At 43.8% G+C, this 24,190-nt stretch overlaps 2 protein-coding genes across 2 annotated transcripts; both read left to right on the top strand.

Annotated features, from left to right (window-relative positions):
* Positions 1-555: 555 nt before the first annotated feature.
* pi4k2b (phosphatidylinositol 4-kinase type 2 beta) lies at positions 556-12,262 on the top strand. Its single transcript, XM_044190399.1, has 11 exons — positions 556-1,168; positions 5,880-6,031; positions 6,199-6,279; positions 6,426-6,545; positions 6,771-6,902; positions 8,323-8,476; positions 8,587-8,657; positions 9,120-9,222; positions 9,805-9,938; positions 10,111-10,170; positions 10,846-12,262. The coding sequence occupies exons 1-11, from the start codon at positions 823-825 to the stop codon at positions 11,017-11,019; spliced, it is 1,527 nt and encodes a 508-aa protein (XP_044046334.1). The 5' UTR covers positions 556-822; the 3' UTR covers positions 11,020-12,262.
* Positions 12,263-14,300: 2,038 nt separating this feature from the next.
* On the top strand, positions 14,301-23,097 carry LOC122873794 (serine protease HTRA3-like). The gene is made up of 10 exons (XM_044190963.1): positions 14,301-15,039; positions 16,012-16,117; positions 16,435-16,657; positions 17,072-17,266; positions 17,420-17,452; positions 21,576-21,690; positions 21,825-21,875; positions 21,994-22,051; positions 22,187-22,282; positions 22,602-23,097. The coding sequence occupies exons 1-10, from the start codon at positions 14,616-14,618 to the stop codon at positions 22,768-22,770; spliced, it is 1,470 nt and encodes a 489-aa protein (XP_044046898.1). The 5' UTR covers positions 14,301-14,615; the 3' UTR covers positions 22,771-23,097.
* The last annotated feature ends 1,093 nt before the right edge of the window (positions 23,098-24,190 follow it).

The following is a 24,190-nucleotide window of genomic DNA, read 5'->3' as shown; positions in this document are numbered from 1 at the left end:
TGTTGTAGTTTTATATAGCCACTCGCTAGCAACCACCTTTTTAAGGCATATGAAAGCTCCAAAATTCACGAGTTGGATGTTAACTGGTGTATTTTATGCCATTGGTTAGATCTCTTATATCAGAGATCTAACCAAAACCCCATTCAAAAACCGACCAAAGATTGAGCAGAGGGAACCCATGACCCTCTTCTCTTTGGAGTTCTGTTTATGTCAGATCAGGTGTCTAAAAATGATGTCATAGTGGAAAGGGGGCCTCCACAAGACATTTGCCCAGGGGCCTCATAGGGACCATGATCCGGCCCTGCCAACAGGTGATCCTAATTAAAAACGTAGCAACTAGTTTTTACTTCCAATAACTAGCTATATTTGTCTTTTGTTGACGTTTTTATGGACTGTAAAGCTAATATTTGATTTATATACTACATTAGATATAGTCTAAACATGTTAAGTTGATATGTGTTATTTCTATAGTAAATGTTGTTGGAGAACTGTTTTTTGCCAGGTGTTATTTGTCAAGATGAAGTGATGACCGAGAAATTGCTCGTCATTAATTCGGACTTCACAAGGAGCACTTGAAGGCAACTTTGGCCAACGGTGTTCTTTTGTGGAGCGCATGCGTAGTGAGCAAAGTAGGAAGCGGAGCAGACGAGTTTGACGGATTATGTGGACATATCGGTGAGCGAAAGCAGTTGCTTTCGAATCATTTATTTAGGGTTTATGTACCCGTGGAAAGAAGTGAGTGTCGTTAAAATGGAAGGCTGACAGCTTAAATGCCATTCAATATAATTCAATGTATACGTATGTATTAAAAACTGAGCGACAATGATGTCCGAATGCGACCCGACAGAGACAGAGACCTGCGAGCCCGTGCTGGACACCGGAGCAACAGCGGTGCCTGCTTCGGAGTGTAACTTTCACTCCTCAGACCCTCCAAAGGTATTATTTGACAGGAACAGGTTAGGTTTGGGGCTTGCGGTGAACCCTGGAGTCGCCGTTCGTATTTCGGACTCTCGTGAAAGCGTCTTGACCGAGCTGGAGACGGACGGCTCCGGCGAAGAGGCGCTGTTGTTACCTTGCTTAACAGGAAGCTCGTCGTCTCCGCGGGGTGTACGAGAGAAGCGGAACAGACACAGCTCGTCGTCGGATAAAGACATCTTGGCCTCCCCAGGTAATTGTTTTGGATCAATGCCTTCGAGATCTGATTAATGGAATTACCGGCGGATAAATAGGCAGTTAGGTCAGGGAACTCGTGCTCAATGAGGATATGTCCTGAGGAACATGTTGGGTTTTTTTGTTGCATATCATTCAGTGTAAAATAAATTACACAGACTGATTACTGTTATAGATAACAGTGAATGCAACGTGGTCATAACGATGTTAAGTTATGCAAGCCCTCTGAGGAGTGAAAACCATTTCACAGTGGCTCCCCACTGGCAGCCCCTCAAGGGCCCCTGGAGGGTCTTGGGACAGATTTGGGTAATCAGAACGTTGGGTATTGATGAGATTAAAAAGCAATTAATTGTTGCCTCTGCACAGTAGGAAAGTAAGTCGTTTCTAAGCAAAGATACAACTCTGTGAATGTTATAAAAACTGTCCATACAGTGGTGTTACACTGAAGGGATTTGGCTTGTGTTTGCATGGTGACTGAGTCTGTACCCTGTCTGTGTACCCTGTGTGTGTGTGTGTGTGTGTTTTCCAGTCAGCTGATGTAATAGCTGCATGTTATCATCCATGTGGATGATATGAGCTGGCACTTTCACCTAGTGACCTGAACAATACATGGAAGTCCAGCCACAAGTACAGTTCATAGTATACAATTGTAAAATGCTCTCACTGTAAAGACCCTTAAATCACACTCATAATTGTATGATTTTTCTAGTGCTTTTTTTTTTTATGTTCCTCAGTTAATGCCAGTTCAGATTAAGCAGGTGTTTAGGTTTCTAGGCAGAAATCCTCCTCAGTATAGGTACAGACTCAAAAAGGAGACTAACAGAATATATTTTTTGCCCGTGTATTTTTTTTGTTGCTTATCGTGTTGTTAGTCTTACATATTCTTTTCACAGCTCTACATTTGTTTTGGACTATAAAAAGAAAACGATGGTACAGGGGAAAGGTGATCTAGTCACCATGGAAGCGGCACACATTCTGACTTATCTGCTAATTGGATTTAACACCTCTCCCCCTCATACCGCCCACCTTTATTTCCCCTGCAACATAATTTTGGAGCATTTGTTTCCTTATATATTCACTTGTATTGGTCTGCCTCTCTCTTTGCTGTGATCTATTGTTCGACCATGTTCTATCAGGGCCAGAAATCTAGGCCACGGGTACTCACGCTGAGCCTGAAATCGCAGGTGTTAGCGTCCCATTTCCTGTGGCCTTTTAGAATAATAGTGTTCAGGTCTAGAACACAGTTTTTATTCAGTGCATTACAAATTGGGAGTCACACACGTTCCTGAGAGCTGTTGTACTGTGTTGCTTTGTATGATATAAAATCTCATGCCAATCTCCATTGCAAATTCTGGCAGTTAAATTCTACCATGCATATCTCACAGAATATGACCCCAAACCATGTGAGTCCTCACAGCTAAAATTTACATTCATATAATCGGCCAAACTGCATCCAGCTTTTGGTTCACATGGTCCTGCTGTTTTCTTTCACTGTCCATTGTCCTTTATTACTGTTACCAGTGTGCAGAAAGCAGTGTGAAATTATCTCATTTAAAGTTACTCAAAATACATTTTATCTTGATACATTTGCATGCGTTGAAATATTTAATCATGTAACTGTCTAAGCATAGGACAAAGATTTGTATTGTGTAATAAGAAAAGAACTAATGAATCAAGAATATGAGCTTGCAATTCCTTTTTAAATATACAGGTGTATAAAGTTCAGTGTGGCCGCACATCATAGCAGTAACCCTGTTCGGAGAGCAGTGTTGCGACATCTCACACACTGTGTACACTGCAGGTCAGCAGGTGCCTAGAGCTCGGAGTGAGCTGCACTCCTGCTGTGAAAAAGCTCTGTTGGGCCCATTAACTGACCATGGGCTCTGAGAGGCTGACATTAAATATGCACAAGGCCTTCATCCAAGCAAACACACAGACAGACATGCAAAAACTCTGTAGTCCAGTACAGTTGATGATGATGATGATGATGATGATCAGGTAATTTGGGAGAGAGGAAGTATGCGTGTGTATTTCTTTCACTCTGGCTTTCTGCGGGGTGGGAATAATGGAAAGAGACAGAGAGAGACATTCCTGCCTCCTGCAGTCACACTACCAGTGACACTTTCATCAACAGTACAATCTAGTGCAAGCACTCATCAGGCAAGACAGCTGAGTAAACACACTGAATCTATTGTTGGAAATTAAATGATGAAGATAAAATATTTTGTCAACTCTTTTTTACTCACAGAGAAATTGTGTTGTAAATCAGAGGCATCCAGTAGGACTTTATCACATTCTATCTTTAGGTCTGTGTTGGCACCATATTATTCCCATATTAAAGTCAAGATGGAGCTGTTTTTAAATAATAATCAGCCTCCCTGCAGATCAGAGCTGAACGATATGCAAAAAACATATTGCAATATGAGTTACGGTTTTAGTGGGAGTGGTCATTTTTGCAAATCAATTTCACTGAAAAAAATGATGATGTGATTTGGGGTCTGTACCAAATAAGCGTGTTCCCTTAGTTCTAGAGAATATGATTTGTAGGCTGGGCATCTCTGTAGCACCACAATACTTCATTTCTAATGGTCTGTCGTGACACATTGTATTTTTTTTTTTTTTTATGGAAATGAACTATACAAGAAGGCACAAATCACCCAACATGGGAACAAAAAACAGTGAGGGTGGAAGTCCTTTAGAGGCCCCCTGTTAATTAAAAGACTAAACAGACTATCAGACTATGATAGGACATTTTAATGTATTTGGTCAGGTCTAGGTGGCCCACATGGTTAGGAAAACCCTGACCTGTATGTCATTTTTGCATATCTCCATCCTTCTCTTCTCTCTTTCCTTCTTTTTAATTAGCTTTTCTCTCAGCCTCTCTTCAAGTGAATTAGCTTCAAAGCTATCTTTGTGTCTCCTTATCTCTCTGTGACAAATGGCATGTTAACTGTCCTCCTGTGCCTTTGTCTATTCTTCTTTCCCTCCCCTCCTCCCTGAGTCTGTCCCTTCATCCCTTCTTGCATCCCACTGTGATTTTAGTGTGACTGATACAGAGCATATGGAGCCTTTCTGTCAGCTGACTGCTCTGCCCTGTGTGAGGAGGAGAAGGTAGCACGTATCATGTCATATGATTGGGCCTTCATCAAATAAATAATTGGCACCCCATATCCATCAGAGAGCAATCACATCCAGATAATTATATTAGATCTTCAAGGCAATAGAAATTTAGCTGTGTCGCTTCACAGCAAGAACGTACTGGGTTTAAATCCCCTGACCAACTGGACCCTTTTTGTGCAGAGTTTGCATGTTCTCTCTGTGTGGGTTTGATCCTACAGTCCAAAGACTGCAGGCTCGGTGAAATAGTGATTCTAAATTGTCCGTGTGTGTGTGTGTGTAAAATAAATTAGCCACCTGTCCAGGTTGTACCCCACCTCTCACCCAGTGTCTGGGAACACTTCCAGCCTCCCATGACCCTGAACAGCATAAGCGGTCCAGAGAATAGATGGATGGCTCCAGTTGGCTCTCGCATACAAATTGTGTGCATTATATGACACAGTAGAACAGGTAATTAGAGGAGATTGACCTGTAGGCTTACAAGCATAGAAATCTGCATTATTTAGATGATAATTATCATTTTCTGTTAATTTTGTACATGCATAAAATTATTATACTTTTTATAGAGCAATATCACAGAAAATAGGTTTTGCAAAGATGACCTAGAGAATATTATTCATTATTCATACACGGGGTGGCTGTGGCTCAGGTGGTAGAGCTCGTCCAGTAATCGGAGGGTTGCTGGTTTGATTCCCGGCTCGTCCAGTCGAAGTGTCCTTGGGCAAGACTCTGAACCCCAGATGGCCCCCTGTGGCTGTGATGTCGGTGTGTGAGTGTGGGGCTATTTTTTTCCCCACCAGCTTTCCCCCAGCACTCCCTCTGATTGGCTAGTACTCGTTGCTTCCGTTGTTTAGGGTTAGGGTTAGGGATAGCCAATCAGAGGCAGAGTAGAGGCGGGACTTGGCAGAAAGCTGGTGGGGGGAAAAAAAATAACGTGTGTGTGTGGGTGGGTAGGTGAGCTTAGTATCATCGTGAGTGCTTTGGATAGGAAGCACTGTATTGCCTCTGCCATCAGTGTATGAATGTGCGTGTGAATGGGTGATTGTGACAAGTGTTGTAAAGCGCTCTGAGTGGTCAGTAGACCAGAAAAGCGCTGTATAAATACAAGTTCATTTACCATGTTTTCAGTAGTGAGCCATGATGAGACGTTTGGGGTGATGTGACAAGCTGATTGGGGCTTTCAAATTATTCCTCCTGCTTTAACTTTTTTCTACTTATCCCACTTTAAAATAAGCTTTCTACTCTTTTTAAGATTCATAATCCTTTTACCATTTACCTTATCATGTTTCAGCATGCAATATGTAGATAAGATACCAGGAATATTACCAATTTGTTTCAGTTATGACTGTTTGGCAGTGATGCTGATGATGTAGGAATATGAAGGGTCTTTCCTGATGATGCTTTGAGGTTCACTAAATTGTATTAGCAACGTATTTTAACTGCATGACTGAACGCCATATTTTGATAGTGGCATGATGATGCTGTATCATTGTTCCATTCTTGTTCCAAAAGCCATTGCTATTTTACTGTAGCACAGTCTGATTGCCCACAATGTAAATATGAATATAAATCTGAACTGTTTTCCGTTCTAGGTACCAACAGTGGGGACTTCAACCATTTCCCTGACGATCCCGAGTTTGCAGATATCATCCAAAGGGCGGAACAAGCTATTGAGAATGGTGTCTTTCCAGAGAGGATTTCCCAGGGTTCCAGTGGGAGCTACTTTGTCAAAGACTCAAAAGGGGTAAGGGAGGGATAGAGGAATGACTCTGATAAATTAAAAAGTGCTAGTTCTGTCGCAGTTATGTCTCTGTGTCTGCTCTAGTTTCCCATTTGTCTGCCGTGTGCCAAATGTATGTCAAAATGCATTTTTGATACAACACTCTTTATCATTCTCTTTTCCTTCTTCAGAAAATCATTGGTGTTTTCAAACCAAAGTCAGAGGAACCTTACGGTCACCTGAACCCCAAGTGGACCAAATATTTTCACAAGGTACACTTTGTCACATGTTTTGTCTTTATTGTAAACAATCTGAAGGAGTGTAAACAGACATGTCACACCACTCTGAACCACATTTTAAAAGAACAGCTTTCTCAAGGGTTCATGGTTGCCCTCTGTCTCTTTCCCTCTCTCATTAGCTGTGCTGTCCGTGTTGTTTCGGCCGAGGCTGCTTGTTGCCTAACCAGGGTTACCTCTCAGAGGCTGCTGCCTCACTGGTTGATACCAAGCTCGGCCTGGGAGTGGTGCCAAAAACGAAGGTGGGGGCTCTGAGTGCATGCATGTTATTGCATTTTAAAATTTTTGAATTTGCGACATGCCATCACAACTTAACTGAAATCAGACTCATTTCTGAACTCCTGTATTGAAACAGAATATTCAGTGAAAACCTGGATGAACCTGGATGTAGATGTGAGAAACTATCCAGCAGTAGTCACAAGGTACAACTAAACTAGTGTTAACTGAGCGTCTTCCTTTTTTATCAGGTGGTGTATCTGTCTAGCGAGACGTTCCACTACAGCGCCATCGATAGAGCCAAATCCAGGGGGAAGAAGTACGCCTTAGAGAAAGTCCCCAAGGTGGGACGACGCTTCCACAGAGTGGGCCTGCCACCCAAGGTAACAGAGTGGTAACCCTTCACAGTCTAACGTCACCAACCTTTAGCTGTTTTGTATGAGCAATCTATGAAGAGCATCAGCTGGAAACTCTTCTCTTGTTCATTCCTGTGTGGTATATCCCTTCTGCTTTTCTTTTCCTTTTCTTTGTTATTATGTGAAACACTTAGTAGCTGCGTTTTGAGATGGCCTCTACAAATGGTGTAAATTTGGATCAAATGCTAATATATCTTCTTCTTTTCCTTTCGGCTGTTCCCTTTCAGGGGTCGCCACAGCGAAACATGTGCCTCCATCTAACCCTGTCCTCTGCATCCTCTTCACTCACGCCAATTAGCTTCATGTCCTCTCTCACTACATCCATAAATCTCCTCTTTGGTCTTCCTCTAGGCCTCCTGCCTGGCAGCTCCAACCTCAGCATCCTTCTACCAATATATTCACAGTCTCTCCTCTGAACATGTCCAAACCACCTCAATCTGGCCTCTCGGACTTTATCTCCAAAACATCTAACATGAGCTGTCCCTCTGATGTACTCATTCCTGATCCTGTCCGTCCTCGTCACTCCCAAAGAGAACCTCAACACCTTAAGCTCTGCTACCTCCAGCTCTGCCTCTTGTCTTTTCTTCAGTGCCACTGTCTCTAAGCTGTACAACATCGCTGAAGCTATTCTGAGCCTTCCGCTCACTGAGACAACAACTCTTTCATTACATAATGATGAGACAGCAGACCATGTACATATGTTAAATTAAAAAGATAATAATTATAAACATCTTTTTGTTTTAAACATATTTAAACAATTTCTTCAAATGTCTTTTTAATTTAATTTTACATATACATACATGGTCTGCTGTCTCAAGAGAGTAAAAGGAATTGTGCCACACTGTATAGAATGCCATTTAAGTCAATATTTAAAAAATACAAAACAAAAAACCCATAAATAAATATGCCTATGAAATAAATACATATGGCTATGAAATAAAACCTGAAATAAATAAATGAGGCAATAAATGTATAAATAAATGTAAATATATAAATGAGTCAATATAGTTCAATAAATAAATAGGTTTTTATTAGGGCTCCACAATATGGCAAAAAAAAAAATCATATTGTGATTATTTTGACAGATATTACGATGGCGATATGATTCACGATTAGTGAAAGCATAAATGTCATCTCTGCTTTATATTGTGTGCTGTTTTTTTCAAACAGTGATGGGTGTTCTTATCTCTGTCATGGTGTACTGTACTCACATCCAGTGCCAATTTTAGCATTTAATCAAAAACATGTATAACAGCGTATTGTGCAGCTCCCTGTTTCTTCATCACTGCACCATGCCAAATCATTACCATATAGGCAAACGGCCTACAATTTTGAACGTTGCAGTATGATATTTTTCTTGTGTTCCATGGTGTGTGTTTGTTTCCAGGTGGGCTCATTTCAGCTGTTTGTGGAGGGTTACCGTGAAGCGGACTACTGGCTGCGACGCTTTGAGGCAGAACCTCTGCCAGAGAACATCAGGAAGCAGCTGCAGTCACAGTTTGAGCGGCTGGTAGTGTTGGACTACGTCATCAGAAACACAGGTGAGGGCGTGTCTGCGTTGACATTTTAACACAGTGTTTACTGAACTTAAACACACAGCATTGCACGGCAGTCTGTCAGTCAAAGTTTGTTACCTTCCTGTTCTGTTTAGATCGAGGGAATGACAACTGGTTGATCAAGTATGAGAAGCCAGGAGAAGGAGGAGAGGGAGAGGGACAAAAGGTGAGGTTAAATCAACACATACTTAAGGTGTTCAGACTCCTAGAACAGTTTTCACCGTGATTTAACTGCTGGAACGTTGATCCATTTTCATTGTAGCACACAGCTCAATGTCACACACACACACAAGAAAGCTTAAACAAAAAATGCACACTTGTGTACTTGACTCATTCACACACAGGACACACAGGGGCCCACATAGACAGACAATAGCTTGGATATTGCAGGTCTGGAACAAACCAGTGCCCCAGTGACTTTGCTGGTTACAGCAACCAGAACGCTATCTGTCTCCCTATCATCCATCATTATTTGCCATGTATGGATAAATGAGCAAGGGTTGTCATCTCGCCATCAAATTAATCAGGCCTTTTGGACAGTGATCAATAACGAGGCTGGTCATCGGTCATTAATCATTCAGTCAGTCGATGGTGATGACTTCTCTGATCCTCTCTCCCCTCACCGTAGGATGCAGAGTGGCCAGAGAGTAGCTCGGACTCCTGCATCAAGATTGCAGCAATCGACAATGGCCTGGCCTTCCCCTTTAAACACCCGGACGAGTGGAGAGCCTGTATGTTTGTCTGTTTCCTCCCTCACCTCTCTTCATTCATCATCTGTCTGTACTACTTACTGTCTCTGTCAGCACCGTGTCCCTACTAATAATGGTGTAAACAGCAGTCATCCAGGATTCATTACTTTTTTATCATTTAGTCTATAAAATGGCAAAAAAAAGGGCCATCACAAGTTACCAGAGCACAACATGGTGAAATGATTTATTTATTTAAATTACAATGATAATAGCATTAATAGTAATAATTTTGTAATTATGTGAAACACAAGAAAACAGTTTTTGATTTTAGATTCTTTTTGTTTTTTAGATTTTAAAGCTGGCTTATGAGGAGTTAACAGTTATTAGGAAAACAGCTAAATTGAAGGCTAGCTTACAATCCATAAAAACAATACAGTACAAAACAGTAAAGACACAACATCATAACTAGGCAGTGTGGACTCACAAGAAATGTAGTAACAGTTATAGACAACTGTGAAGGAGCAAGGCTGTGCCTGTAGTGGCAGGTAAAGGTTGCTTAATGTCATACAGCATGTTGTGAGAGCTTATGACAAGGTGTACTGTTGTGTTGCCTCCTGCCATCAGACCCATTCCACTGGGCATGGCTCCCCCAGGCTAAGGTGGCCTTCTCCCAGGAGACCAGAGACTTGGTACTGTCCCGCCTCTCTGACATGAACTTTGTCCAGGACCTCTGTGAGGACCTCTATGAGATGTTCAAGGTACAAGCCACCTCATAACTTTCCTCTTCTCTCCCCTTTTCTCTGTTTACGTAGATTAAGATTCTTTAATAGCCATGTAAACAAGCATCTGTATGGCAGCAAAGTAACGTGCACTTTTTGAATGTAGTGACACAGGACACCTGCTAACAGGAGTTATTCTTCTTCTCTTCAGACGGACAAAGGCTTTGACAAAACCATGTTTGAGAGACAGATGTCTGTAATGAGAGGGCAGGTGAGTTCTCTTCATTTTTGTCTCTGTTGTGCAGTCTCTCTGCCTTTTCTGTCTCCTTTGTGCCCTCTCTTGTTTTTTCCTGTTCTTTCCTTTTATATCCTACCTCGCTCTCCTTTCTCTCTCCCATGCCCCACTTTTAGTCACTTCCATTATTTGCTCTGTAACTGCATCACCCTCCACCCCTGTCTACTGCCCTCCCTCACCTTTCCTGTCCTTCTGTTCTGCCCCTCACCTCTACCCCCTCTTTTACCCCTTTGGATTAATGACCACTGAGTGTGTTAAAGCATAATGATTAAAGTGGTCAAAGGAAGACAACAGCAGATTATTGTCACTGTTAATGTTATTTCCATATAACAAGTCCCTTTTTGATGTAGTTCTCTTAATTTACGGTGCACAGTGTTGTGTTCTGTTTAGGAACCATGAGCTAAAGGTTGGTGACGTTAGACATGAAGCCAGTAGAGCTGAAACGATGAATCGATTCGGCAGAAAATGTACTATTTTGAAGGATTCATTATTGAATTAATTTATCAAAACATTATATTATACTTGCTTAATCCACGTTGCTTCAGATTTCATAGGTGCTTAACCTCACAGACACTCAAATGCAACTAATGCACTAGTACTCAGAATGAAAAATGAACCACATGCATGGTTTCTGTATTTGTTTGTCACCAGGTATTGAACCTGACCCAGGCGCTGAAGGACGGGAAGAGCCCCATCCAGCTGGTGCAGATGCCCCGGGTGGTAGTGGAGCGCAGCCGCTCAGGCGGTCAGGGACGTGTGGTCACACTTGGCAACGCCTTCACACAAACCTTCCACTGCAAGCGCCCCTTTTTCTCCTCTTGGTAGTCAGAGATGGGTGAGGAGGGGAGCTGAGAAGAGACTTCTGCAACGACCCTTTTTTATCCTGAAGTCGGGAAGCGAGGGAGAAGATGTGAATATCGCACTGGAGGCTGCTCATATTTCCTTGACAAGAAAAGAAATGAAGAGGAAGACATGGATGATGGAGAGTAAGAGGAGAAATGTTTTGTGAAGAAATTGGGTTTAGGCCCATTCCTCATTTTGCAAAGAGAGTGCAGAGAAGCATGGGAGCTGGAGAGATTGGCATACCAGTGTCTCCCAGAGACCTTGGGGCTGTTTGTGGTTACCATGGTGACTTGATTGGATAATCGGCCTTTCCACAGAGGTGGGCTTTGTTTATTGTTAGGATTTTTTTTTTTTTTTGCCCACCCAAAGTACCTACTGAAGTCTCTTGCAAGGTCTCTTAGTGTGCTAATGGCCAAAGAACAAGCACTTACAAACCACAAACTAACAGATCTGTGGTCCTGTAGTGTTTGGGAATCTAAAGGACTGGTTTCACACATCTCTCCAGAAAGTGATTCTTTTTTTTTCTTTTTTTAAAAATCTGGGACAGCATTGTTCCTCGTCTGGGATAAAGTCTAAAAATATTTGCTTTGCCTTGTAGGATTACTTATTAAAATATAGATGTGCACTTGCACTGCTGGAAGTGTTTGACTAGTGCTACACAACTGGGTGAAACCGCTCTTTACCCGCTGTTAGTTTTCAAAACCACATCTGTAGAACAAACACAAACCCAGTGTCTTCAACTCTCAGTACTGCCAAAATCTGTTTGTGGAAGGAATATTTAAAAGCCTCAAGAAATGGATATTGTTGAAACTTGAATATTAAATTTGCAGGAGGAGGACTAGTAATAAACACATTGCTTGAATGTAATCTGTTTACGATTTCTATACAGATTCTTGCTCCTAAGCATTTCAGTACGAGTGAATACTGTCAAAAAAAAAAAATAGACTTTTCCGGTAACAATGAATGTATTTGTTGTTTGACATGTATTTAATTGCTGGCAAGCAGCTATCTCTTGAACCTGGTGGCATGGGGGATGGCACCTCGTCCCTCCCCTTTATAATAAATTATATGAAGAGGAAAAACAAAACAGAGGACAATATTTCACACTTGCTCGATGCTGTTGTGTTTTCTTATGTATGCATCTTGAAATTTTTATTCCAACTCAATGATTGTTTGAGAAATGTTGTATATTTAACAGTTGAAAAATAAAATTTGGGAAATTTGATTCTTTGTTTTGGTCAGTGGTATATGTTAGTTTCTCAGAAAAGTGATTGTGTAAGGAATGAGATAAACATGAATTGGTATCAATCTGCAGCAAAAGTATCTTTTTGACAAACTGCGAAATAACATGATACACATAGTATTACAACTGTGTACATCTACTTCAAACACTGTTGACAAAGGTGTGTTGTATACTTAACAATTAACTGATGTCGGAAACAGTGATGCCCAAAGCCACAGTGAGCTATTAATAACACACTAACCAGCCCGTACCTCCTGTATTGTACTGTCTGTGTTTATAAACTATTTGAAGTAGGCAGTAAGGTAATTTGTATGACATCTGAATATACAGTGAGAATAAAATAGTGAGGAAAAACACACTTCACATGAGGTGATTATCATTAACTATAAACACTGTAAAGGTGAAAGGTGCCAGGATGCAGCGCTTGGGGACCAACTCCAGATCTAAGCCTTGGTCGAGGGCACTGGCCGGAGGAAACCCACGAACAAGCAAACTCAAACACACAGAAAGGCTGATGAACAGATGCGGTCACGTGGACACAAACACGTGCATAATTTACCTGCCCACATTTAAACATCTCTACATGAATGTGCAAATGAAACAGGTGCGGTAACGCACACCCACATACTTCCTCTACAGTATGCTCCTCCCCAGCTGTGGCACTGGCAGAAGTGAAGTAGTTGAAAAGTGTCACCACACATCTGTTTAGACAAAGGCAGCACCCACACATACTGACTGAGGTGCGGCACACATCTGGAGGGAAAATAAAATAGCCTATGACATGTTGCAGTATGGTCAGTGTCTGCGTCAGCAGAGGGACACATAGCATAACACTGCCACCATTTGGAAAATTCTCACTCATGCAAAACTTAAAGGCACAATTGGTGATCTCTTGAAATTCATTATTTAGTAGTTGGAGCCAGCTATCAGTCTCAAATGATCGCTAGTTCTTTTAAAACAATAACTAATATTATTCCGCAGCCTAACAGAAGTTATTTTTTCTGAGGTTGAACACTTACATCAGTAATATTTGGAGTAAAACTGGCCTATATTCTGAATTATGATTGGTTTAGAAACACAAAATACAGATTTTTCATCTATAATTCAAACTCTTCAATTATGTATGTGAATATAGCTCAAAAAGATTATGATCACACAATGACAGATTGCGGTGAAGAAAAGGGCAATTTTGAAATCTTTTATTTGTTTGAATCTTTTTTAATTATTTTCTTGAAAATAGATTATACAGCTGTTTATTTGATGGCGGAATATTGAAAGTTAAACCTGCAAAATGTTAGTTATTAACTTAACAAGTCTGAAGCACATTACACTGCTGTGTAATTGCTGCACTTTCATTCAGCTAACATTTGGAGGAGAACCTGCAACCTGAAGTGGGCTACATGTGAGTGTTCGCAGTTCAATAAGGTGCCTCACATAAAAAATAAACCCTGATGTAGTGTAGTCACAGTTTTTTAAATGTTCTTTTTATTTTACAAATGACAAAAGGCATTTCTTTTTTATTTTATTTTATGTGAATTTTCTGCTGCACATAGGCTACCACACACAAGGCCTGATGATCTCCCTGAGCGTTGATGAAGAAAAGCCAGTCCTCTGATCAGTGTTGGAAATACACACTCACACACAAACAGAAGTGTAGGGAGGGACATTTAAACATTTTTAAAATTCTTATCTACAGAATATATGAATAACCTATGAACAGGTTATTATAAAATACATGTAATAACATTTTGTTTTTACATGTTTGAGACATGTCTTGTAGAATCTGACAAAGGTTGAAAAAAAAATCAGACTTTTACGTCCATGTTATAATATGTCATTCTCCAATTCCGTGCAAAATAGGCTAATTAGCCTAGTCTGATTTTAGATTAAAGTGGGCTGCAGTAGACCAGAGGAGGAAAAGGCCCTCAACTCGTCACATGTTGTTATGTGTTTTTGTGCCCACTAGGTGGTGCGCATTGTTAGTGTCACTGGATGAGTGGCTCCCCGGCTCCAGTGCGCTCCAGGCTCTGGGATCACTCGTTCACAAAACTAAGTGATGTAGGCTGCAGCCACAAGCCTGTCAAAATATGCAGGCACCGATGACTCGGCAATGTTAAATATACAGAGATCTAAGAACGCGAGCTTCACAGGCCCAATCATTTTTCAGACCATATATCTGCGGAGTAGAGTAGCCAGTGGAAAGTACATACAGCCTGCTTTTATTTATTTAGGGCCTGAACACAGAGAAACAACCCGGCTGCGGATGTTTGGAGAGAAACATTTTGATATGACGATATAAGGAAGAAATCCATCCGAGCTGTTAAGATTCATCACAATGCAGCTACTTTTACTTGCAGCGGCGTTTCTCTTTACGCGCGACTTCACCGGAGCTGTGCGCTCTGACAAGTGCGCCTCCCGGTGCGACGTGAGCTCGTGTCCGAGCCCCAGCTGTCCCGGCGGGTACGTCCCGGACAGATGTAACTGCTGCCTGGTGTGTTCACCGCTCGAGGGAGACCCCTGCGGCCGCCACAACGACCTGCCCTGCGGGGATGGCTTGGAGTGTAAGCTGCTCGCTGCGGGGAGGCGGCGAGTCTCCAAGGGGGTCTGCCGGTGTAAGATGGAGCACGAAGTGTGTGGAAGCGACGGGAAAACGTATGGTAACGTGTGTAAGATGAGAGCAGCCAGCCGTAAAGCTCAGCAGAAGGGGAGACCCGCAGTCAGCCAAGCGCACAAAGGACCCTGTTCGCCTTCAGGCGCAGGTAGGGCTGCTTTGGGTGGTCAGAGGGCCACAGCCTGGAGGGCGGGAGGCATTACGGGGTTTCTTTTGGGGTTTGGGTAAAAGACAAATCACTAAACGTCCCTAAATGAACTTTAAATGTGTCCGCGGTGCAATAGTTTGGATATATGTGCTTATACTGCCGTCTCATCAAATCACTACCAAGCAAAACTTCGTTCTGTCTTGACTTCGACTATAGTTGTGCTGAGACGTTTCCCTTTCTTTTATTATCTATCTGGAATAGTTCTGCAACAATTAGTCGATTAGTTCATCTTCAGACAATTAATCGGCATCTATTTTAATAATCGATGTATCGTTTTTTGTCATTTTTCAAGGAAACTACTCTGATTTCGGCTTCTTTGGTATCATGATGTGTTGCTTTTCTCAGTTTTATATTATTGTAAATTGGTCGGTGAAAAAAAAGCAATTTGAAAGCGTCACTTTAGACTTTAGACTTCGATAGATTTTTTATTTTTTATTTTTACTATTTTCTGATATAATCTAATCAATGAATAAAAATCAAATAAATAATCGACAGATAAAGTGCTACTGAAAAGAATCCCTAGTCTGGAATTGCTATTTTTTTAACATACTTTGGGTAGAATTAGCATTGTATTTTGCAGTACTTTACTGGAGAATGCACAGCCAGCTGTAACAGATGAGTATGGGTCTTTCTCCTGATACTAACTGTAAAACAGAATTTATGTCTGCAGTACCAGGATAAAGCTACAGAAGAATGAAGAATAATTATCTGACATTTATCTTCCTTATGTGTCCACCTCCTCTTTTCCCCCACACTATTTTACATTTCAGTGAAGTAGGGGTGCTGGTCTCAAAGTTGTGATTTAATTGATTTACTCCTACAGTCATGATTGTGAATGAAGTGGTGGAGGATTTCATTATGTGTGTGTGTGTGTGTTTATGTTAATGCAGTGCGTTCTTCATGTCAGTATAGGTCGATCCCTGGTCCGTCCCAGCAGCCCTCGCTTCAAGTTCAACTTCATCGCTGATGTGGTGGAGAAAATAGCACCTGCTGTTGTCCACATTGAACTGTTCATAAGGTGTGGCATGTGTGTGTGTGTGTGTGTGTGTGTTTGTGTAGAGAGATGTTAAAGCTCCACTAGGAGGAGGGATTGCATAGTGTATCAAACAAAAACAAACAGAGAAGTTTGTCCCTTATGCCATTGTTGGACTACATACATGTGTTTTGAACTTGAACTTTAAAAATTCATAAGTTGTGGTGTTCTCTCCTACATGACTTCTGGGTATTGAAGTCTTCAAATTCAAACCGTTTGCTGACAGAATGTGCCAAACTGTTTAAGGGCTGCCTTTAAAAAAAAACAAAAAAACCCCCAAGATGTCTTCTCTCTGTCTGCAGACACCCTGTGTTTGGTCGCCACGTGCGTCTCTCCAGTGGCTCTGGTTTTATTGTGACCCACTCAGGTGTGATTGTGACCAACGCTCACGTGATAACCACAGCTGCCACGGCAACAGGGAGGCCCCAGCTGCGCGTGCAGCTCCACGACGGCGACGCATACGAGGCCGTGGTCAGAGACGTGGACAGGAAGGCAGACATCGCCACAATCAAGGTCAATCCTCAGGTGAGAACAGCCACGCTGCACACGGGTTCATTTACATCCAGGCAAGATCAGAATAACTTCCTTCACCCTTTTCTCTTTGTCCAAATCGCACAATAACCCACATCCTGACATGTTTATATGCCAAGTTCTGACCGTTTTCTGCTAGACATTCATAAGGCTGGCGGGAATACTTTCATAAACAGCAGCTCTGTGACTCAGAGACACAGCGCTGATGTGTGTATTCTCACACCCATATCTCAAATACTCGGACAGTTTTGTAAGCATTAAACTCTTCTTCCTTTCTCTCTCCGTATGTCTGTTTTCCAGATGTCTTTGACCTTTCACCATTTGTGTTTTTCTCTCTGCCCAACTTGCCCAATATGTCTGTGTCTGACAAGTCTATCTGTGTGCATGTGTGTGTTCACATGAGAACAGAAGAAGCTTCCTGTGCTGTCTCTGGGCCGTTCAGCTGATCTGAGACCAGGGGAGTTTGTGGTTGCTATTGGCAGCCCTTTCGCCCTGCAGAACACCGTCACCACCGGCATCGTCAGCACCGCTCAGAGAGACGGCAAGGAGCTGGGCATCAGGGACTCAGACATGGACTACATCCAGACTGACGCTATTATTAACGTGAGCTTACACACACTCACACACGCGCACACCGTTTACCGCCTGATCATTAGAGATTTTGACATTGCTTTTGTTGTATATGGATTTTTGCACATGTGTCAAAACCATTGATGTGATTGTCTCTGTCTCATATTTCATCTGATCTGTGAGAAGTACGGAAATTCTGGAGGACCTCTTGTTAACTTGGTGAGTAATGTTGTGATAACTTATATGATTGTGGAGGATTATTTAATGGGACTGTCAGAGGTCCACATTGTTATGTGTAAAAAGTGTCATGTGACCCAATTTTTAGGCCTCCAATTTCTCTCGACCCAATTAATTACAAAGCTGAAAAGTTGATATCTGCATATGAAGAAACTCCACATGGGCTTCTGACCCCAAGATTATAAAGCTCTGCTACCTGATTGGGCTGCAGATGTATTCAATTGTCATTTGATGCTGAGAGTCTAAAAATATTATCGTAACAGGCAAATGATGTGCATACCACTGCTATAACAACACCTACTACTACGCCTCCTCCTTCTAATACTACTGTGAGAATTTGTGATTTTGGACTACATAAATAAAATTGACTTGATTTGACTTATTGATATTACAAATAACAACTTACAGACTTGCTGAATGAAAAAGTGCTGAAATAAATAATTCACTGGAATCAAACTGGAATGAATCCACAAAAAGAAATCGCAGAAATGAGTAAGAAAAGCTCCATGTTCTATTTGGACAGGTGAGTGAAGTTGGCATATCTCGGTTCCAGACCTCTCAATTTCTGCCCACATCTGTGATTTGTTGAGCTATTCAAATGAATGAATGAAGTAAAAACAACATTTCAAGCTAACATTTGCATAAATGATTGCAAGCAGTGCCTGTATACAGTGTATATATATATATATATATATAGCAATATTCAATGTGCTCAACTATGCACAACTTTCCATCCATCCATCCATCCATCTTCTTCCGCTTATCTGGGGCCGGGTCGCGGGGGCAGCAGTCTAAGCAGGGACTCCCAGACTTCCTTCGCCCCAGACACTTCCTCCAGCTCCTCCGGGGGGATCCCGAGGCGTTCCCAGGCCAGCCGAGAGACATAGTCCCTCCAGCGTGTCCTGGGTCTTCCCCGGGGCCGCCTCCCGGTGGGACATGCCCAGAACACCTCCCGAGGGAGGCGTCCAGGAGGCATCCGGATCAGATGCCCTAGCCACCTCAGCTGGCTCCTCTCGACGTGGAGGAGCAGCGGCTCTACTCGAGCTCCCCGTGTGACTGAGCTCCTCACCCTATCTCTAAGGGAGCGCCCAGCCACTCGGGCGGAGGAAGCCCATTTCGGCCGCTTGTATCCGCGATCTTGTCCTTGTCACTACCCAAAGCTCATGACCATAGGTGAGGGCAGGAGCGTGAGATTGACCGATAAATCGAGAGCTTTGTCTTTCGACTCAGCTCCTTCTTTACCACAAACGGTCCGATACAGCGCCCGCATCACTGCAGACGCTGTACCGATCCGCCTGTCAATCTCACGCTCCATCCGTCCCTCACTCGTGAACAAGACCCCGAGATACTTAAACTCCTCCACTTGGGGCAAGGACTCCCCACCCACGCGAAGAGAGCAAACCACCTTTTTCCGGTCAAGAACCATGGCCTCAGATTTGGAAGAGCTGATTCTCATCCCAGCTGCTTCACACTCGGCTGCAAACCGTCCCAGTGCATGCTGCAGGTCCTGGTTTGAAGAAGCCATCAGAACGACATCATCTGCAAACAGCAGAGATGAGATCCTGTGGTTCCCAAACCGGACACCCTCCGGCCCCTGACTGCGCCTAGAAATTCTGTCCATATAAATTATGAACAGAACCGGTGACAAAGGGCAGCCCTGGCGGAGTCCAACATGCACCGGGAACAGGTCTGACTTACTGCCGGCAATGCGAACACAGCTCCTGCTCCGTTATACAGGGACCGGACAGCCCTTAGCAAAGGGCCCCGGACCCCATACTCCCAGAGCACTCCCCACAAAGCGCCCGGGGCACACGGTCGAATGCCTTCTCCAGATCCACAAAGCACATGTGGACTGGTTGGGCAAACTCCCATGAACCCTCGAGCACCCGATGGAGAGTATAGAGCTGGTCCAGTGTTCCACGACCGGGACGAAAAACCACTCTGCTCCTCCTGAATCCGAGGTTCGACTATCGGACGAATTCTCCTCTCCAGTACCCTGGAATAGACCTTACCGGGAGGCTGAGAAGTGTGATCCCTCTGTGATTGGAACACACCCTCCGGTCCCCTTCTTATACAGAGGGACCACCACCCCGTCTGCCAGTCCAGAGGCACTGTCCCAGACACCACGCGATGTTGCAGAGACGTGTCAGCCAAGACAGTCCCACAACATCCAGAGACTTAAGATACTCAGGACGGATCTCATCCACCCCCGAAGCCTTGCCACCAAGGAGCTTGCCAACAACCTCAGTGACTTCGGCCAGGGTGATGGATGAGTCCGCCTCCGGTCCCCAGCCTCCGCTTCCTCTTCGGAAGACGTGACAGCGGGATTGAGGAGATCCTCAAAGTATTCCTTCCACCGTCCGACAACATCCCCAGTCGAGGTCAACAGCTCTCCACCCGCACCGTACAAGGTGTTGGTGAAGAACTGCTTCCCCCTCCTGAGCCGTCGGACGGTTTGCCAGAATTTCTTTGAGGCCGACCGATAGTCCTCCTCCATGGCCTCTCCGAACCTCTCCCAGTCCTGAGTTTTTGCCTCTGTGACCGCACGGGCTGCAGCACGCTTAGCCTGCCGGTACCTGTCAGCTGCCTCGGGAGTCCCACGAGCCAACAAGGCCCGATAGGACTCCTTCTTCAGCCTGACGGCATCCCTTACTTCCGGCGTCCCACCACCGTGTTCGGGATTGCCGCGCGACAGGCACCAGAAACCTTGCGACCACAGCTACGAGCCGCGCGATCGACAATGGAGGTGGAAAACATGGTCCACTCGGACTCAATGTCCCCAACCTCCCGGGATCTGGGAGAAGCTCTCCCGGAGGTGTGAGTTGTAGACCCTGCTGACAGAGGGCTCCGCCAGACGCTCCCAGCAGACCCTCACGATACGCTTGGGCCTGCCAAGTCTGTCCGGCTTCCTCCCCGCCAGCGGATCCAACTCACCACCAGGTGGTGATCGGTTGACAGCTCCGCCCCTCTCTTCACCCGAGTGTCCAAGACACGCGGCGGAGGTCAGATGATACGACAACAAAGTCGATCATCGACCTCCGCCTAGGGTGTCCTGGTGCCACGCACTGATGGACACCCTTGTGCTTGAACATGGTGTTAGTTATGGACAAACTGTAACTAGCACAGAAGTCCAACAACTGAACACCGCTCGGGTTCAGATCAGGGGGGCCGTTCCTTCCGATTACCCCTCTCCAGGTGTCACTGTCGTTGCCCACGTGGGCGTTGAAGTCCCCCAGTAGAACAACGGAGTCCCCGGGTGGTGCACTGTCTAGTACCCCTCCCAGGGACTCCAAGAAGGCCTGGTACTCTGCACTGCTGTTCGGCCCGTAGGCCACCACAACAGTGAGAGACCTGTCCCCCACCCGGAGGCGGAGGGACGCGACCCTCTCGTTCACTGGGGTAAACTCCAACACGTGACGGCTGAGCTGTGGGGCTATGAGCAGGCCCACACCAGCCCGCCGCCTCTCCCCGCCGGCAATGGCAGAGAAATGGAGCGTCCAGCCCCTCTCGAGGAGACGGGTTCCAGAGCCCAGGCTGTGCGTGGAGGCGAGGCCGACTATATCTAGCCGGTAACGCTCAACCTCCCGCACAAGCTCAGGCTCCTTCCCCCCCAGCGAAGTGACATTCCATGTCCCTAGAGCCAGTTTCTGTGTCCGGAGATCTGGTCGCCGAAGCCCCTGCCTTCGACTGCCGCCCAGATCTCTCTGCACCAGCCCCTTACGGATCCTCCTGCGGGTGGTGGGTCCACGGGAGGACGGCCCCACGTCGCTCCTTCGGGCACCCACCCCAGGCCTGGCTCCAGGGTGGGGCCCCGGTAGCGCCAATCCAGGCGACGTAACTGGCCTTGATTTTAAATAATCCATAAGGGTCTTCTGCACAACTTTCCTTTAAATTATATTTATAGTAATTAAAATGATATTTTAGCCTCTAAATATGTAATGAATTTAACATGTTTTCCTCAAATCCTGCCATATTTTTTGTCTTAGCTGTTACTGAGTATCGGCCTAAATGTACACCAACACTTGGACGGTGTTTGAGATCCAGTCATTAGGAATTTTTTACTGTGTGCTGTGTATGTTTGTACATGTGTGTGTATTTCTTTCAGGATGGCGAGGTGATAGGCATCAACACTCTGAAAGTGACAGCAGGGATCTCCTTCGCTATACCTTCAGACAGAATCAGCCGCTTCCTCACAGAGTCACAGGCCAAACACAGCAAAGGTCAGGGGTCAAAGCTTCAACAGCAAATAGATTCAGTTTGTGTTGTTTGAGATCAAAATACCTGTAGAAGTACTTTGTATGAAGTGGTTATTTCGTAGTAAATCCCACCCTAGTTGTTGCTGTTGTTGTGACAGAAAAGACAAGACTGCAAAGAAGACTTAGAGAGGAAGCGCAGTCTGATGCAGGTGAGAGCTGCTGATGTACGAGCGTCTGTCGTAATGGAGTTTCCATGACTGTTTACATGTTAGAGGTGCTGTGCCGGCTTTCTCCAAGATAAAGTTTATACTTTTGTGTTGTGTTCAGAGGTGTCCGAAGTGAAGAGACGTTTTTTGGGCATCAGGATGCTTACTGTCACTAAAGCGTGAGTTGTAACATCCACCCACACACATTCAATTGTAACTTTTTATTACAACATTTTATTTAGCATTTAATGTTAACAGTAACACTGGCATCAGTATTGCTGTGGGGGTTTTTTTTGTGTGTGTGTGTGTCACAGTCTAGTAGCAGAGTTAAAACGTCAGATTGCAGACTTTCCTGAGGTCACCAGTGGAGTTTTGGTGCAACAGGTCATACCTGACACTCCAGCACAAAAGTAAGTTTCACACACATGCAAAAACCCAAGCACATACTCACACAGCGCTGAAGAAACCTTGCTAGGAACTCATCAGCCAAACTTCAAATGCTTTTGGCTTATCAAGTGGTTTCATAATGTGATTTATTATTTGTGGTCTGTTGGGAAGATTTTTCAGAGTGATTTTCGATAAATGATTTCTTGTACACAAATGATGACTCGTTACCTAACCTATGGTCAGTCATGTGTTTGGCATGTACACATTTTACGTTACAACTATTGCACCTCAGGCACCCCTATAGCAAATCGTTCACTACAGTTTCTTTCCTCTGTGTTTTAGAGGAGGGATTAAGCAAGGTGACGTTATAGTCAAACTAAATGGACAACCAGTCCAGACCACCGAAGACATCCGCGAGGTGTTGCAACGCGATCAGCCTCTCCTGCTTGAGATTCGCCGCGGCAATGATGACTTACTGTTCAACATCTACCCTCAAGTTATAGCACACTGAAGAACAGGACAGTTCATTTGTTGTAAGTGTGAACAAATCAAGTGTTGGGCAGGACGAAGTGGAAATATGATCTGAAGTGTTTTCAGTTCGGATTTCTGGTGAAATAAGAAAAAAAAAACATTTGCTGTCAACTTTTACCAGTCTGATGATTTTGTTTGATGGATTTTGATTAGCAGAATTTTTGGGTGTTTTTTTTTATCATACAGACTGTTTGATGAATACAGTAGTTTTTACAATACTCAAAAATAATGCAGAGGAAAAATGTTGCACTGTATATTGCATAAAGCTCAAAGAATTTCAGAATAAAAGCTTCCAAACAAGGAGCTATATACTGGTATGTATGTTTCTGTCCAGTCCGTTCAGCAGATGTTGTCCATCTGCACAGACGGCAGGTTCGACTCCTTCGTTTATGTCTTCTCATCCCTCCTCCCTCCCCTCTGCCTTGGAAAGACGATCTCTTAATTTAAACAAACCTAAGCCGACACCTAGACACATAGAGTACACACACACTCAGCAAAGTCGTGTTACTGGAAAAGTCACTTTTATCCTCTCCTGTTTTGGTAATGGAAATCCTCATGCATAACATTTCCTCAACCTTGAAGTTAAGGACAGAAAATCCTTGTGGGGCTGCTTTGTTGTTGTTTTTAATGCAAATACAGGCTGGAACTTATGACAAAACTCAGCTTGGCAGCATTTGCTTCAAAATAAAATAAAATGCAATTATGTATAGTTAACCTGAACAAACTCTCTTCTTGGTGGCTTGACATGACACTGTCTCGGGACAGCGTTAGCCTTGATTTGCACAGATGTCTCCTCCCATGATGACATTACCTAAAAATGACCCCACCTGATGTGTACACAGCTCATAAACTGGAGCCAGACAGACAATCCTTCCTGCTTATTTGAATAACTTTCCGTGCCATGTGATTATTGGCTGTGACACTGAAAAATAGACAGAAGGAAGATGGAACAAAGAGAAGAGAATGGGATAGAGATCAAGAAAAAAGGTGCTGAGAGAATAATAAGAAAGACTGCCACACTGGACAAATTACTACCATATCACCCAGTAGGAGTCTTCCTTGAACATGTGCTCCTTTGAGTCTTCGGTGCAATGAGTTTGTGTGTGTGTGACACAGTTGTTTGAGTGTGTGTGGTGTTTTCTAGTCTTGCCAAGACATATTGTCATAGCAAAGCGCCAGATTACCTCAGTGGGACAGACAGAGGACACAGCTGTTTGTCCTTATACAGACAAAACTCCACATTAAAACGATGTTGAGCTTGAATCAAAACATCTCCCATTTTTGTTAAACTACAAAGACTTCCTGTTTCAATGCTAATATTAGAGATATGTCTGCATCAACTACATTCATCTACAATGCAATTTATACATTCCGTTTCAATCCAGTTTGATTTATATAGT

Source organism: Siniperca chuatsi, linkage group LG3 (genome assembly GCF_020085105.1).
Source record: "Siniperca chuatsi isolate FFG_IHB_CAS linkage group LG3, ASM2008510v1, whole genome shotgun sequence".
NCBI lineage: Eukaryota > Metazoa > Chordata > Actinopteri > Centrarchiformes > Sinipercidae > Siniperca > Siniperca chuatsi.
The sequence above is the reverse complement of the archived record's forward strand: the minus strand, read 5'-3'. Positions and strand labels throughout refer to the sequence as shown.